We start from the raw sequence: 18,379 nt of genomic DNA on the forward strand, positions 1-18,379 counted from the left end.
GAAGATTATATATAGGTTTAATAAAACTTACAAAAAGGAAAGCAAAGAATTTGTGAACACAAGATTCAGGAAGAGGGTTACCTTTGAGTTTGGGGAAGCCAGGGCAGTGCAAGGGAATGGATTGTGGGCAGGAGGACCGTGTAGGTTTCTAGTTTCTGTTTTATGTGGTAAGCTCATGACTGTTTATTCCATTATTAAAACCAACAAGATTAAAAAACAAAAGCAGACCTTGCATGGACCAATGACTCAAGTGTAGTGTAAATTAAGAATTATTAGTATGATTCAGCTTGGCGTAGGTTTATTTGTTTGTTTATACTAACAGAATGTGACCCACATATGGTTATTTACCGTATAGGAGTATGAATTGCCCCGCAGAGCTTTTTAAACCAAATGTATAGTTTCCTTGCTGATTTCAAAATATGTTATTTGTATGTGTGCATTTGAGATGTTCAACCAACACATTCCCAAATGAATTACCAGCCTCTTTCTGATTTATGACCAAGGTCATGGTGGAGATGTTTCTCCAGCCTTTCACATTTGATTTCTTCTACTAACTGCTACCATTTGCACAGGCACAGCATATTTCTGTACAGTATTTTATTTTGTCAGTACTTTGATTTTTTATTTTTACTTTTTAAAAATATCTTGGAGGTAAAGTTCATAGAAATAGCATACACTTAAAGTATGTAATTAATGAATGTGGACATATTATGTCCACATGAGACCCTCAATACAGTCGAGATAGTGAACATCTCTGTCACCCCTAGAAGTTTTCCTGGGTTCACTGTAATCCTTCCTGCCTGCTCCTTATCCCAACCTTCATGCCAGGCAAGTACTGCTCTTCTGTCACTATAAACTAGTTTATATTTTCTGCATTTTTATATAAATGGGTTCATACAACATGAATCCTTTGATTTTGCTTTTTTAAAAAAAAATCTGACTTCTTTCATTCAACATAATTATTTGAGAGATTTAACCATGTTTTCCTGTGTATCAGTAGTTGATTCCTTCTTATTGACAAGTGGTATTCCATTACATGGCTGAACCACAGTTGGATTATCCACTAACTGGCTAGTGAACATTTCTGTTGTTTCTAGTTTGGGGCTATTATAAATAAAGATGCTAAACATTTACATGCAAGTCCCTTAAGTAAATACCTAAGACTTGAAGTATTGGGTCATTTGATAGTTGTATGTTGAACTTTTAAAGAAATGGCCAAACTATTTTCAAAAGTGGTTGTACCAGTTTACATTTTCACCAACATTACATGAAAGTTGCAATTATTGCACATCTTCACCAACATTTGGTATGGTCAGTCTTTATAATTTTAGCCATTCTTATAAGGGTGTCTTATGGTGATTTTAATTTGCATTTTCCTAATGATTGTTAATATTGAGCATCTTTTCATGTGCTTATTTGCCATGGTTATGACAACTTTAATGTCTTCAAATCTTTCACCCATTTTTTATTGAGTTGTTTTTTTCCATTTGTTTAGTTTTGAGAGTTCTTTATGTTTTGATACAAGTACTTTATTGGAATTATGATTTAGAAAGACTTTTTCCTAGTGAGAAGGCTTGTCTTCATTCTCTTAGCAGTATAATATGAAGGCAGATGTTCTTAATTTTGGTGAAGTCTAATTAGTCCTTTTTTTAATGAATCATGCTTTTTTTCTGTGTAAAAAAAAAATGTTTGTACAACACAAGGTTATAAAGATTTTCACTTTTAGTTGTATACTCACATCTTGTTCTATGATCCATTTTCTCTGAATTTTTGTTTAGGGTATAAGATATGAATCAAAGAATTGGTTGGGATTTCCTGTTTCTGTTTTTGCATCTGGGTATCCAATTTTTCCAGCTCTGTTTGTTGAAAAACTGTTTCTTTCATTAGATTTGGACATTTTTTTTTTATTGTTTCTACTTCAAATATTTTTTCTGTTCCTCACTTTCTCCTGCCCTTTGGTGATGCATGAGCTATTCACGTTGGGCTCTTGGAAGCTGTCCCGTAGCTCACTGATACTCTTTTCATTTCTTCAGTCTTATTCTCTCCCCCTTTTCAATGTTGGACAGCTTCTATTGCAATGTCTTCACATTTATTCTTTTTTTTCCCTAAGATGTCTAATCTGCTGTTAATTATATCTGGTATACTTTTCATCTCAGATATTTTTGTTTTCATCTCTAGAAATTTGAACTGAATCTTTTTTTCTTTATATCTGCCATGTTTCTACCTAACATGTCGAATCCTTCCTCTAGCTTCTTGAACATATGCTACAATACGTAAAGTTAAAAATAACTATTTTAATGTCCTTGCTTACTAATTCAGTCCTATTTGTCATTTCTGTGTCACTCTTCACTGGTTTATTTTTCTCCATATTTTAGATTGTATTTTCCTGCTTATTTGCATGCCTGGTTATTTTTGATTGGCTGCCAGATCTGAATTTTATCTTAATGAGTACTAATATTTTTTTATTCTTAGAAGTATTCTCAAGCTTTGTTCTAGAATAGTTATAAGGGAGCAGTCAGACCCTTTCAGGTTTTGTTCTATAAGCTTTGTTAGGCGAAATCAGAGTAAGACTAAGTCTAGGGCAAAACTTTTGAATACTGAAAGAAAGTGAAGGTGAAGTCGCTCAGTCATGTCCGACTCTTTGAGATGCCATGGACTGTAGTCTACCAGGCTTCTCTGTCCATGGGATTTTCCAGGCAAGAGTACTGGAGTGGGTTGCCATTTCCTTCTCCAGGGGATCTTCCTGACCGAGGGATCAAACCCAGGTCTCCTGCATTGCAGGCATGAATTACGAAGTTTTTTCACTCACAATGGTGATAGCAGAAACTGTTTGACGTTACATGACCTTATGATATCTTTGCCCATTAATGCTGCTCTTTACCTAATTATTCAGCCGAACCTGGAGGGAGTCCTCTGCAGTTCTCAAGTTCTTTCTCTGGGCAATCTTTCCTTACTGTTGCTTTTTTGTGCACTGTGGCCACTTTGATAGCCCTGGTCACTCAGCTCACCTCCCCAGGGTGGAGACTATCAGGCTTCCACTTAGAGTCCCCCTTCCTGCATTGCACCTAGAAATTTTTCTCTGCAGTTAGTTGGGACAGTGGTAAAGTTTGTCTTGTTTGTTTCCATTTTTTTAAGGATCACTGTCTTTGTAGTCTGATGTCTTGACAAACATTTCATATATTTTGTCCAATATTTTAGTTGTCTCAGGTTAGAGAATAGGTCCTTGTTACTTCATTTTAGTCAGAAGGGGGAGTCATTTTATTCTCACTTTGATTACCATAAGACCTTAGTTTTCATTTAGAAGGTTCTAAAAGTCAAGAAGTAAGAATACATATTCAGTTGAAATCTCTCTCCTAATCCACTACCAGTCTAGTCCTCACTTCCTATTGTTAAACAATTAGATTGCTTCCAATCACTTGTGATTAAAAAATAATCAGTAGTTAATAGTTTTCTATGTAAGTCATTTTACATATATCTGAGTTAACACTGCTGTTGAGTACATTCCCAGAGATGGATTACTAGGTCAGAGGTTTTTTGTAATTTTGATAGCTGTTGATTGCTACATTGGCCTCTCAAGGGATTAAATCAATTCTTCCACCAACCTGTTAGGACTGTGGGTCAATTGGCATTTTCCTATCTACAGAATGTTGTCAGATGTTTGGATCCCTGCTAATGTGATGGGAGGAAAATGTTACTATAATATAGTCTTAATTTATCTTTATACTCTGAGTGAGGTTAACATTGCTTCCTGGTTTCAAAGCCACTTTCTTTTTTCTATTCCATCTCCTTTGTTGATCACTTAGCTCTGTTAGTGATTAGAATATGAAATTGAAATATATTAGCAGATTGTGTTTAGTCACTTCTTAACCAATAAACAGTTAACATCCATAGCTTATTAGTGAAACATTTTTAAATGTGCTTAATAAAATATAATTGTACAAAATCTAGTCAGATCTCTATGATTTAAAGGCCATTGCAAAATGTTTAGATCAAAGGTTGGGGTTAATTGATTTTTCAGACAAATTTTCAAAGGTCAGAGTAAAACTAATATAATCTGAGTGTTTGGAGCATGAGAGTAATGTCCCAAAACTAATTTGGTTAATGAGAAAAATGAGAATTGTTTCTTCTAGAAATCATTTACATTTAAGAGATGTGGTTTGTTTCACAAATGATATTTCCAGCACCATTTGATGGGAGTAGGGAAGTGAATATTTGAAATTTGGGCTGAGAAAGTCTAAGCCTTTTGTTACAAAGTATATTCTGACCCACAGATAAGACCAATAGACACATTCATGGTTAGATGATAGGATTCTCTTACTATTCCTCCAATACAGCTTTTATGAGAAATAAGGAGTATCCAAGTTTTTATTTTTTTTTACAACTTTTACATATCCCTCCTTCATCTTTACTTCATCTCCATTAACTTTTGCTTCTATCATTTATAATTTTCAGGTATTATACCCTTTGGACATTTAATTAGGGAAGTAGTTGCTTTACCAAGTGAATGAAATGAAAATGGGCCAGTAGTTTGTTTATATTTATTTAATTTATTATCAGTTTAAAGTCTGGCTTTATTTATGCAATCAAAAATATATTTTTAGAGTTGCATCAGTATGGAGAGGCATCCAGCACACGTCCGTCAGGTATGGTGTCATTCCAGGACATTTTGTGGTACTCCATGTTTCTGTCTTATTAGCCAACTAAATTTACCTAATTACACTTAATCATTTTGGTTTTTATCCATTGCCAAAGCACTGAGCTGCATGCCATTGTCAAGTTAGCCAATTGTCACATTTTAGTGATTATAATACTGTTTGTATGCTTGCTTTGTAGGTATTTCTAAAATTGCGTATCAGGAAAAAAATTACTGGCTTACTGATTTTTTTTAAGCATTAATATTTAGCCTTTCAAAAGGTATTGAAAATATTCTGAATGCTTTCTATCAAAATCATCTAATTGTAAATAACTAAAATTTTGTCATGTCTCAAATTTAATTATTTTTAAATTATTTTAATATGCATCTATCACATTACATTTTACTACACTAATAATGTAATGGATCTACTTGTGCTATTTGAATATCCTGTTTGGTTATATTTATAGAAGTATGATAAACATAGGAAAGTAACATTATTATTTTGACTAACTGTGTGTTTTCCTGCTCGTTAGTTTACCTGCTGATTAATGCTTAGTCAGTTCTCTAGAAGATAAAATTTAAATTTCTATAAATATGCCTGGAAAAGATCTGTAGTAAGAAAGTAATTGGTCTGAACTTGCCATTGAATACTGAAAATGCTTAACTAGAATTCAAAATTAAATAAATAAATATTTTGGATATTAGAGGTCATAACTAACCATGGTAACTGACATAGTTTTATTAATAAAACAGATTTTAAAGAAATTTGCATTCCAATTTGAATTTAAATTGGAAGATAACTTCAAGGCTTTTTTTAATATTTGTCTTACTATTAATTTGATGCTGATCATTTACATCAAAGCAGGATAATTCCAGAAAACTATTTTTCTCACAACTTTTGGCCAGTGTGAATCTATGTGACTAAAAATATATGTTATTAACAGGGATGAAAGTTTTTTTCTTTTTTTTTTAAAAGGTTACTGACTATATTTCAGGTCTGATTTCAACATGAACCTTTATTGTTTAATTTTGGCTTTAGGAACCTTTCAAAAAGTCATTCCTACTGTATCTGAAACATATGACCTAACTGCATATATTAGTTCAGGATGTTCATTAGAAACTGGCATTTACTTGCATAAAAATTATGCACTGTTGGTTGGACAATCATGTGAAAAGATTGGGAGAAAGTGAGAAAGCAAGAAAGGTGGAAGAAAACAGTTGTTAAACTGTTGAGATTAGAAGTTAAAGATAGAAACAAAAATTTATTGGTGTACTAATGTTTACTTCCTGTTTTCTGATACCAAATTATTAATGTTCTAATAACTTTATATTCAAGAAAAACAAGTTCCTTAGTTGAAGTACTAAATACAGTATCATTTACATTATCAATTAATTTGTAGTGCTTTGAAAAAATTTCCAAAATCCAGGGACAAATGGTACATTTCTAGTATTTTTAATTGTGCTGTGTTTTAGGTTTTTGTGAAATGTCATTTTGATTATAATCCATACAATGATAACCTGATACCCTGCAAAGAAGCAGGATTGAAGTTTTCAAAAGGAGAAATTCTTCAGATTGTAAACAGAGAAGACCCAAACTGGTGGCAGGTTAGTACACTTCTCAAAATTTCTTCACCTGCTTTCTTATTTTCAATCTTAGATCTGACCAATATCTGAATATTCAGGAGGAAAGTATTATTATTTGTTTCAGTGATTTTTTTTTTTTTCCCTGCATGAACAGCTCCTGCTTCGTGGCTATTAATTTTGTGGACAGAAGACCAAATTGAGAGGGACTTTGTGAGCAGCTGTTAATAAATTCAGTATTAACTAGCCTGTTGTTTAGAGACTAGACCAGTCGGTTCTTCCACATAAGATTACAGTAAAATACAGTACTCAGCAGGAACAACTCCCCTGAGGTCATCCCTTTTCAGTGTTTGTTTTAACTAGAAGTCTTTACTGTGGGTAGAGTAGTCTTCCTCTTGTCTCCTCTCACTGTATGTATGTTCATGACAAATAAAATTTAATTTCTTTAATTCTTGAATCTATTTGCCCACCTCAAGTTATTGAGAGTTGGAGGTTTGCGTTATCATCTGTGTTGTTTGGTTTTGGATTAAAGTCTGTGTGTATAGAAAGGGATATGTGTTACCACTGTCTTTTCCCCTCCATTTTTCAGAAGATGTGTGTAATAGTCTTCTTGTTTTTCCTTTTCACTAATACAGCTTTCAGAAGTCTCTAGCAGCAGTAATAAGTCTGTTTTTGTAATTGTTTACAGAGACTAACAACCAGAACTGGAGAAACAAAGTCTAAAATTCCTTAAACTGTCAAAGTAAAAGAGAGTCTCATTAAGGAGCAAGGTGTAAGTGGGAAGGACCTGGGATCCGCACTGAACTCTGAATTAAACTGAGATATTAGAAACTCAGAGCTTCCCTGGTGGCTCAGACCATAAAGAATCTGACTGCAATGCAGGAGACCCAGCTTCAGTTCTTGGGTCAGGAAAATCTCCTGGAGAAGGGAATGGCAGCCCACTCCAGTATTCTTGCCTGGAGAATTCCATGGCCAGAGGAGCCTGGCAGGCTACAGTCCGTGGGATCACAAAGAGTCAGATACCACCGAGCAACTAAACTTTCATTAGTAACTCAAATTAACTCTAATAAGTTATATTGACTTCTGAGGGGGGGATGAATTATAACAGTAAGAACAATCTTACTAATATGTCCTTCAAATTAAGATATTATAATGTATAAGTATACTATGTGGTGAGAGAACTAAGAAACGAGTAAACAGAATCCATGAGTTCAAGAGGTTTCGATTGAATTTCTTAGAACTCTCATCTAAAAATATCTGCTTTCTATGGGCGGTTTCCTTTGTTGAACTTTTCCCAAGTTTCTTTTCTACCCCCTTCTCTCTGAATGCCATCTCTTAGTTTTCTTCTAACCCTGTCAGCATTATCTATCTGTCTCTTCCTGCATTTTTGTCATCTGTTACTCAAAATGTATTTTTCAAGATTTTAATTGCTAAAAATAATTGGATTTTTCTGTTCTAGTTGTAAGGGTAAAGTCCCTAACATTGTGCGATAAGCCACTGTCTCTAGTAGCCAGTTCTCCAGCCACTGTTTTGAAATACTTTGGGTTTCAGTTTAAAAGTTGTGTTTTTTTAATTAATTTATTTTTTATTGAAGAATAATTGTTTTACAGAAATTTGCTGTTTTATGTCAAACCTCAACATGAATCAGCCATAAGTATACATATATCCCCTCCCTTTTGAAGCTCCCTCCCAACTCCCTCCCTATCCCGCCACTCCAGCCCAACACAGAGCCCCTGTTTCATTTTCCTGAGGCATACAGCAAATTCCCATATCTGTTTAACATATGGTAGTGTAAGTTTTCTTGTTACTCTTTCCATACATCTCACCCTCTCCTCCCCTCTCCCATGTTCGTAAGTCTGTTCCCTATGTATGTTTCTCCATTGTTGCCCTGTAAATAAATTCTTCAGTACCATTTTTCTAGATTCCATATAAATGCATTAGAATATGGTATTTATCTTCCTCTTTCTGACTCACTTCACTCTGTATAATAGGTTCTAGGTTCATCCACCTCATTAGAACTGACTCAAATGTGTTCCTCTTTATAGCTGAGTAATATTCCATTGTGTATATGTACCACAACTTCTTTATCCATTCATCTGTCGATGGACATCTGGGTTGCTTCCATGTTCTAGCTATTTTAAATAGTGCTGCAATGAACAGTGAGGTACATGAGTCTTTTTCAGTTTTGGTTTTCTCAGGGTATATGCCTAGGAGTGGGATTGCTGGGTCATATGGTGGTTTTATTCCTAGTTTTTTTAAGGAATCTCCATACCGTCTTCCATAGTGCTGTATCAATTTACATTCTCACCAACAGTGCAAGAGCGTTCCCTTTTCTCTACATCCTCTCCAGAATTTATTGTTTGTAGACTTTTTGATGAGGGACATTCCGACCAGTGTGAGGTGATATCTCGTAGTTTTGATTCACATTTCTCTAATAATGAGCAAAGTAGGTGAAGTTTTACCCATTTTAAACTTAGTCTTCCTCTCAGGATATTCAGATTCCTAGCAGCATGAATTAACCCTCCACTCTGTTCTCCCAGTGCTGTCTGTCCCCCACCCCCTTTGATTTGGCCTCAGGAAATACCATTATAGTAGGATTAATATGATAGTGAACACCTAACTAACAAGTGCTAATAGAGAAAACAGCATTTATTCCTTTCCATTCCCACTAGTTTAGTGTTATAAATAAGAAGGTATTAGTAATTTAAAGATCCTGTATGCTTTTGTATTTTGGTCTTAAAATTTCACTACCAGGTGGTGCTCTGATTAGGTGCCCATTGATTCCTCAGTACCAAGGTCTTTCAGTATCCTGACAGTGCCATGGACTTAAATATCAAGGTCCGTTTCTTAAGAGCAAACATTTTTTTTTTTAACTGACTTCTGCTTGTCCTGCTTATTAGAATGTGGTCTCAAATTTTAGTAACTGACATATACAATTCATTAATTTGATTCTAGGCTAGCCATGTAAAAGAGGGAGGAAGTGCTGGTCTCATTCCAAGCCAGTTCCTCGAAGAGAAGAGAAAGGCCTTTGTTAGAAGAGACTGGGATAATTCAGGTGACAAACTCGACACAATAAGTATAAGTAGCCCTTTGTGGCCACATTTTCTTGCCTCTTTCATCTGAATTAGCAGATTAATTTATTTAAAATATATCTAGAGTCAATATCTGCTTCATTGTATCGCTCTCAAAAATAAACTTTTTGATCCCTTTCTGCCACCTGCTGGTATTATATCAGAATTCAGTGGCTCAGCTCACCCCTGCCTATTTCGGCTCTATAGGACGCAACCCTGGGAAGATAATTCTCCCAGCCTTATAGAATACCACAGGGAAATGTATATATTCCAACATACCGTTTAAGTTATATTTGCCTTGTCATCCTTCAGGACCTTTCTGTGGAACCATAAGTAGCAAAAAAAAGAAAAAGATGATGTATCTCACAACCAGAAACGCAGGTATGTTTCAAATACTTTTTTGAGACATCCAAGTGAACTATGAAATAGCTTTATCATTAGTCAATGTGGCATATGTTCTAAATGTATAATTTTAAATGAATTAATTCATATTAATACCTGATTGCAAGGAACTGCGATGTGGACACTCAGTGCAGTAATATATAGGCATTATTTAAATCCTGATATACATGCTTGTACTATCACCAGGGTGCTTTATGAGCATAATTTACAGTAAAATGAATTGGTTAAGATTTATGCTTGTATTAATGAAGGAACAATGTGACAATTGAAACATTTTTTTTTAAGAACTTTGACAGAAACTTATGTCTTATTTCTACAGAACAAAATCCCTTTTTATGACTATGTTAAAAGTGTTATGATATGATTAATGGCAAACATATTCTACCATAACATTATCCATGATACTTTTGGAAAAACAGTACTGGACCAAACAAATCTTAGCCTGATCTAATAGGATTCTTTCTTAAATTTTTTAGATTTAAAGACAGATACACATGACACCCACCAGTTACTCTTTTCAGTTGTAGAGGCTAAGAGTGACATGCAGCTCTTTGAATCACAAGGCTCTAGAGACTCTGATTCAAAGACTCCAAAGAACTGATCATTGTAAAGTGCTTTCTTGACTTTAGAGCTTCTTCTATGCTGGTAATAAACTAAACAGCACACTATAAAGAAAATAATGTAATGACATATTGCAATAATAATAATAATATAATAAGGGGAAAATAGACTCTCCCTTAACCTACTGTGGAGAAACTGTGCAAAGAAAGTGTTGCTATTAAGATAATAACCTAAGGAAGAAGTGTTATTACTGTAGATTGAGAGTCATAGCCATAATAATAGGTAATATAATATTTCAAATTCTCTTTGGCTTTATTTTTCATTAAATACATATACTTAAAGCTTTCTTGCAAAATGAAAATTTTTTCATTTTCCCATTGATTGTAATGTTGGAATGTGTTTCTACTGAAAATAATTAGGATCAACGTTTTATTTTATACATAAATTTAGAATCTTAATATTTAAATGTTATTATGTTGCCTGTATGCATTTTATTAATCAAACTGATATTTGCAGAGTTTGCCACACAGTATTTATTCATTTATATCATTGGAAGGGGTACTCATTCTATGAAACTTAGTTAAGCAGCTACTCTAGGTATACAGCTATCCTTCCTATTTGATATGCACTTTTTAGTGGAATAGATTACATAAACTAATTTGCAATTTGATTATATTAACTAATTATTTCTACTGATGAATTGCAAAGAAACAAGTTTTAATGGATAGACTGTCTTAAGGATAAAGCAAGGACACTTTTTTAGCTTTGTTAGGTTTTTAAGGCAAAAGGATAGAAGCAGACGTTTAAATCAGAATACAAAATAATTTATTGTACTTTACCAAATTTATTTTTAATAATCGACGCTAAGTCAGTACAGTTCAAGTGATACTTCACTATCAAGACAGCTAAAACATCACTGAACAGAACCGAATATGATGTTTTCCTATTTCCTTACATTTAGAATTTGATCGTCATGAAATCCAGATATATGAGGAGGTAGCCAAAATGCCTCCCTTCCAGAGAAAGACGTTAGTATTGATAGGAGCTCAAGGTGTGGGACGAAGAAGCTTGAAAAACAGGTTCATAGTGTTAAATCCCACTAGATTTGGAACCACAGTGCCATGTAAGTCTTCCGCATTTCCTTTGCTATTTGATTTGAAAGGAAAGAATGTATGTGTCGGCAGGGGGGTGGAGAGGGTAGGAATTATTTTATTCCCAAGGAATTTCTGATTATGCCAATGGAAATGAACGAGCAAATGATACTGAAAAGCTCTACAGCTGTCTTGAAATAGCAGTGAAATAGCACTGTAATCTCTGTCAGATTGCTGCCTGGTGGCAGTCACTTCTCCAGACTCTTCAATCTGGTAATGTTCAGTAAATGCAGGTATTAAGAGTTGTGGCAAAATGAACATTAGCTTTGTATTTTCTTGTATGATTGACATATATCTGAAAAGTTGTGTTTTTCACTTATTTTACTATAAAAGGGGAAAGATGCTGGATCGTCTGACACTCCCAGTGTAGCAGTCCCTTTGTGAATTTGTGTGTTCTTATAGGTCCCATTCCTTCAAGGTCATGAGCCTGCTTTTTGATAGCACATTAAAAGAGATTCTTCTTCCAGAGCAAGCAAGATTAATTAAGGTCACATATTTATTTATGTATAAAATACATGATGGGAAGTACAAGTATTAAGTGAACCAAACACTCATTTTATGATCTTTGCATTCTTTCTCCATTCATACATTTACAAGGAAAGTTAAATAACGTCAAAAGCATGCTTGATGAGAATGGAGTTAGAGCAAGGAGTTAAATGATATATCTGCCTTATTATAAGGACTACTATACATGTGGTCTTTATGTCTTCATTTTGGAGATATATGAGCCTTTACTTATGGGAACTTATATCTTCCCTGAATATAAGCCAGTTTTGCCTTTGTAACTCCCCTTTCTGTGCTTCCATTGCTGACAAGCCCCGTTTTCATTCACACAGAATTTCTGTAGATATTTTAATTCCTTTGAGCTTTCCAAGTCAAGTCTTAGCCTGACATCACTCCATCTCTTTCAGATGAGTTTTAGGGTGTCTCTCCTTTCATCCAGTATGCTTAGACATTCAGTTCTCAGTGAGTAATCCTGTTGCTAACATTCTTAGGGGTGTATTGAGGGAATAACTCTGTCACTGTCCCCATGTGTTGTTTGTAATCCCCTTAGGGTTTGAGATGCATTGTATGCACTGTAAATCAGTAAATCAGACAAATCCTAGTTAAATAGTTAACAAAATAAAAATCTCACTGTGACCAGAGTATTTTAAAAGTATTTTGTTTTTTGTTTTTATCAAATTAATGCATTTGACATATTTTAATTAAGTAGTTCTTAAAAATATATAATGAAAAATAACCCCGTCTTCTACCTAGTTACCAGAAACAGTCACTTTTCAATCTTTCTGGTATTTCTTCTGTTAGTCCTCCATATGTTTTAATAATATTTTAATTCTGCTGTTTCTTGCTTTATCCAGTGTAGACCTTATCTACTCTTTTCCTGAGTGTCCTCCCAATATAAAGATAGCTCGTTTCAATTAATTCAGTTTCACTTTCTTGAACAGCCTTGTGCTCTCTCCCAACCCAGCAATTTCTAGAGTTCTTTTTTTTTTCTTCTCATTTTACCTTGCCTTATGTATTCACGCATATAGTTTTGTATTAAAACAAAGACTGGCTTATTCGGTAAGTCATGCATTTTTCTTGGAGACCTCAGTCTCACAACCCTCAGTCTTCCTGCTTCAGTGAGGACTACACACTCCTCTCTGTCTATCCCACGTTAGCATAGGGATGTTTCCCTTTATTGTTGTCCTGAGTTGAAGCTATGGCTCCTCGGTCCCATTCTTTTCTCTCTTGGGTTATTGCATTGTTTTGCTACGGCACATCACTTGCAACTTGACAAGAAATGGTGTATGGATGTTAATTCTTGGATCTTTGTGTTTGAAGTTGTATATTTTTTGCCCTGTATTTGATTGATTGAGAATAGAAAGTCTAAATTGTAATACTGAAAAGATGTTACTCTTGAATCCAGTTTGGTTAAGAAGTTTATTGTTCAGTCACCAGGTCGTGTCCAACTCTTTGTGACCCCACGGACTGCAGCACACCAGGCTTCCCTGCCCCTCACCGTCTCCCAGAATTTGCCCAAGTTCATGTCCTTTGAATCAGTGATGCCATTTAATCATCTTATCCTCCGTTGCCCTCTTCTCCAGAAATGCTTTCATTCTCTCCTAGCATCAGGGTCTTTTAAGAAGTCTAGGACGTTATTCTAATTTTTGTTCTTTCATAAATGACATGATTTTCCTTCAGTCTTTTTGTGGGTTTTCATTATCTTATAATAATGATGTGCCTTTGTGTGCATCTATTTTTATTCATTGTGCTGATGATTGTGGCTCTTCAGACTAGAAATTCATGCTCTTCCATTCTAGGGAATTATGTTTCTTGGATGATTTCTCTCTGTTTTCTGTTTTGACTTTTTCTAGAATTTCTATTAGCTAGATGTTGAACATTCTGGATTATCTCTTTTGTCTCTTTTCGTATTGTCCAGCCTTTTATCTTTTTATTCTACTCTTTAAAAGATTACCTTGAATTCTTTATCTTCTATCTCATCAGTGTTTATCACAACTAGTCATAATTTTCATTTTAGGATTATGTTCTGTTTCCTGTTTAATTTTTTTTTTCCCATAGCACCATCTGTTTCTGGGAACTATCTCTGCTGTATCTCTAAGAATATTAAATAGTGAGTGTAATTCTTTTTTATGTTTCTGTCATATAGGATGATTAAAATATTCTGGAGATGAATAATGGTAATGGTTGCACAACAGTGTTAATGTACTTAATGCCACTGAATTGTACACTTAATAATGGTTAAAATGATAAATTTTATGTTATGTATATTTTATCGTGATTAAAAAACCCTAAAAATTAATCATATTAGCTTCTTAATATTCTAGTATATTAGTATACCATGCTTTATTTAACCCTCTCTGTTATCGTCCATTTGCATGGTTTGAGTGGCATTTTTGTTAAAAGTAACTAAACTGTGTATATGTAAATCTCAGATGTAAAATTAGTAGACCAAAGGATATATATATAGAGAGAGGGATTTTACATAGAAGTATAAATGTATTTATTTCATCTTGCTTTCTTTATGCCAAATTAATTTACAGAAAGATATACTATTTTACCTTTTGACAGATTTATTTTTAGTAACTGTAAATATTCATATATGAATTTTTATATAGAATGATGCATGTATATCCATACATCAGCTCTCACTTCATTACATGATGTTGGTGTGTCTTACTTTTCTTTAAATCATTCACATTTATATAACATCTAGTTTTTATTAAGCTTCAGAATTAACACAAAAAAAATGTTAAGTGTGACAAGTTTCCTTAACTTGTGATACATTGTCTGGTAGTCTGGATGGCGAGGTCTCATAGGGAAGGAAGTAAATACTGCTGTTAGATTAAGTTGATTTCATTTTCTTTATATATTATATGATCCTAAAATAAAATATTAAAAATTATTAATCTACGTGGCTAAACTACCTGATTATGTTTTCTCTTTACTATGTCTTGGAATAGTTAACAAATGTTACTTTGTTGCTTATTTCCTGACTATATGAAGAGCTGCTAAAGATAAGAATTTTGCTAAACAATCTATTAGTTACTTGTCATAAAAGTCTAAGGAATCAGCTGTAGTTAAGTCACCCCGATCTAATTTCTCTGTTCTAAAAATGGAAAAAGACTTAATTAATGTGGCAATTTAAATTGTGTGTGTGTCCACTAGAGAATAGTATTGTCGTTAAAATTCATTTGTAAACCAAACACATTTCACCAATAATGTGAGATTCTCTCCAGGTGATAGAGGTAGTGGCAGAGGCAGTATGTGTGTCTGTACGTTTTACTTCAAGCAGCACATTTCCATATGTGGTTTCACTGTAGTGCACCACCAAAAGTCATACTCTTCTAAAATTATCTTCACAGATACTAAGCCAAGTCCTAGCATGTATGTAGTTGGGGAACTTAAAATTGCCTTAGAAATTTTCTCATAGCACTTTTGGTAAAGAACTCCAAAAACTTAGAGATTACACATTTTTGAATATGAAAAGTCAGTATAGCATCTTGAAGCTCTTTAAGTGACTTCATAAATCTCTACAGTAATCTGGGATGAGCCAGGAAACAGCAGGGGAAAAAGGGAATTGCCTTGTACATAATGATCTCATTTATCAATTAGACCCTTGTTACTGAGCTTGAACTTAAAAGTTTTGTTCTTATAAAAGTTTTCTTGGTGTGTTGTTACAAATAGTCCAAATACTGACTGTCACTTTTTCATCTGCTTACTTTCTAACTTTAATTGCATATGGTTAATGATTTCCTCAGATATTCTGCTTGTGTAAGTACTTGACTAATAGAAGTAGAATTTTTTTTATCTGATGTAGCCAAACTCAATTAAGGTTAAATGTGAATATATACACACACACATACACAAATTACCTTTCTTCCTAGGGAGTTCTAGCAAGTTGGCAGAGAGTACCTAACTGCATCTTTACAACAGTTTGAAAGGTGATAATTATCTGTTCCTAGCACAACCAGGTTGCAAAGGAGTTGTATGTTTCTCAAATACCAGATAAAAAGATCTTGGACTTGATCTCGTCTCTCTCATTCTCTCAGAAAGAATACTTCAGGTCAGAGTAGAGAAAGTAGAACATAGTAACATCCAGGTGGCTAGATCTACCACTGAGGTGCAAAACAAAACAGTTAACATTTGGAAATGTCAATTAGAAGGAAGCTAGAAGAGAGGTGTGGTACTAGGGTGAGATAAAGGACAGATAATTTGTGGGTAAGACTACACTTCAGAAAATTGATAATACCAACTAAGAATAGAGCTTTGCTCACTTATTGGACTTGCAATTCAGTTCAGTTCAGTCGCTCAGTCGTGTCCAACTCTGCGACCCCATGAATCGCAGCACGCCAGGCCTCCCTGTCCATCACCAACTCCCGGAGTTCCATCAGACTCACGTCCATCAAGTCCGTGATGCCATCCAGCCATCTCATCCTCGGTCATCCCCTTCTCCTTCTGCCCCCAATCCCTCCCAGCATCTGAGTCTTTTCTAATGAGTCAACTCTTCGAATGAGGTGGCCAAAGTACTGGAGCTTCAGCTTTAGCATCATTCCTTCCAAAGAAATCCCAGGGCTGATCTCCTTCAGAATGGACTGGTTGGATCTCCTTGCAGTCCAAGGGACTCTCAAGAGCCTTCTCCAACACTACAGTTCAAAAGCGTCAATTCTTCGGTGCTCAGCCTTCCTCACAGTCCAACTCTCACATCCATACATGACCACAGGAAAAACCATAGCCTTGACTAGACGGACCTTAGTTGGCAAAATAATGTCTCTGCTTTTGAATATACTGTCTAGGTTGGTCATAACTTTTCTTCTAAGGAGTAAGCGTCTTTTAATTTCATGGCTGCAGTCACCATCTGCAGTGACTTTGGAGCCCAAAAAATAAAGTCTGATTCTGTTTCCACTGTTTCCCCATCTATTTCCCATGAAGTGATGGGACCGGATGCCATGATCTTAGTTTTCTGAATGTTGAGCTTTAAGCCAACTTTTTCGCTTTCCTCTTTCACTTTCATCAAGAAGCTTTTTAGTTCCTTTTCACTTTCTGCCATAAGGGTGGTATCATCTGCATATCTGAGGTTATTGATATTTCTCCCGGCAATCTTGATTCCAGCTTGTGTTTCTTCCAGCCCAGCGTTTCTCATGATGTACTCTGCATAGAAGTTAAATAAGCAGGGTGACAATTTACAGCCTTAATGTACTCCTTTTCCTATTTGGAACCAGTCTGTTTTTCCATGTCCAGTTCTAACTGTTGCTTCCTGACCTGCATACAGATTTCTCAAGAGGCAGGTTAGCCGCCTGCTCTCAGTGCCAGACTTGCAATTAGGCTGTGTTAAAGTATAAAGAACTTAATATTCCTTAAGAGAAAGGGAGTATTGGTCAGATGGAAAAGATACTCATTTGCAATATACTTCACACTTATTAACTCTTACCTTAGTTAAGAATTTCAAGTTAGGGCTCTGCTTCTAGGTAAATATATTTTGAGTTTCAAACTGACTTTATAAAGCATATTTTTGGATGTAAAATGTATATTGGAGACTACCTCTTAAAACATTTCTATGGATCAGGGTCAGAAATTTTTTATTTTAGATTTTATAGTCCATTTAGTCTGTACCGCAGCTATTCTGAGAAGGAAATGACAACCCACTCCAGTATTCTTACCTGAAGAATCCCAGGGACAGAGGCACCTAGTGGGCTGCTGTCTATGGGGTCACACAGAGTCGGACACGACTGAAGCGACTTAGCAGCAGCAGCTATTCTGCCTTTGTAAAATGAATGAAAACATGGGTGATAAAATGAATGAGCGAAGCTGTGTGCCAGTAAAACTTTTTTTACAAAAGTTTTATTATTTACAATAAGAAGCAAGCAGGTTTTGTAAATAAACTTTCTTTACAAAAATAAGATTTGGTCATAGGCCATGGTTTGTCAACCTGCACTGAATGTAAAAGTCTTAAGCTACTCTGTACATTTTGGTTTATATTTTAATACATTGCATTGTCTCTGTACAAATTCTCAATGCTGTGTTATTTAGTTACTTCACGGAAACCAAGGGAAGATGAAAAAGATGGCCAAGCATATAAATTTGTGTCACGATCTGAGATGGAAGCTGATATTAAAGCTGGAAAGTATTTGGAACATGGGGAATATGAAGGAAATCTCTACGGAACCAAGATCGACTCTATTCTTGAAGTTGTCCAAACTGGAAGAACTTGCATTTTGGATGTCAACCCACAAGTAAGCTGCGTGAATTCCAATGCTGTTTTTTAAGTTTTAGTTCCTGTGGAGTTTTTGTCTTCAGATTACGAGGATATCTCTTTTCCTCTATTACCTGTGGTGATAGAGAACCTTATTATGCATCTACAGCTAGTTTACTAAATCTCTAATCCATTAGTCAACGCTTGGATGGCAGTAGATGCTTGAGTCACACCCGTCCCACCCAGCACACACACACACACCCACACATTCACACACATATCC

The 18,379-nt window shown here is 34.9% G+C and overlaps 1 protein-coding gene across 6 annotated transcripts in view; it reads left to right on the forward strand.

The window, feature by feature from the left end:
• The window catches only part of MPP6 (membrane palmitoylated protein 6), a 123,881-nt gene that overhangs the window by 91,563 nt on the left and 13,939 nt on the right, over positions 1–18,379 (forward strand). For 3 of the 6 annotated variants that reach the window (XM_018047069.1, XM_018047068.1, XM_005679291.3), the window contains exons 6-11: positions 4,602–4,643; positions 6,110–6,241; positions 9,173–9,272; positions 9,601–9,669; positions 11,213–11,374; positions 17,934–18,136. In XM_018047069.1, coding sequence (XP_017902558.1) covers positions 4,602–4,643; positions 6,110–6,241; positions 9,173–9,272; positions 9,601–9,669; positions 11,213–11,374; positions 17,934–18,136 — 708 coding nt within the window. The remainder of the gene's footprint in view (positions 1–4,601; positions 4,644–6,109; positions 6,242–9,172; positions 9,273–9,600; positions 9,670–11,212; positions 11,375–17,933; positions 18,137–18,379) is intronic. The other 3 variants (XM_018047070.1, XM_018047071.1, XM_005679292.3) reach the window with 1 other exon arrangement.

This window comes from Capra hircus, chromosome 4, assembly GCF_001704415.2.
Source record: "Capra hircus breed San Clemente chromosome 4, ASM170441v1, whole genome shotgun sequence".
Taxonomy (NCBI): domain Eukaryota; kingdom Metazoa; phylum Chordata; class Mammalia; order Artiodactyla; family Bovidae; genus Capra; species Capra hircus.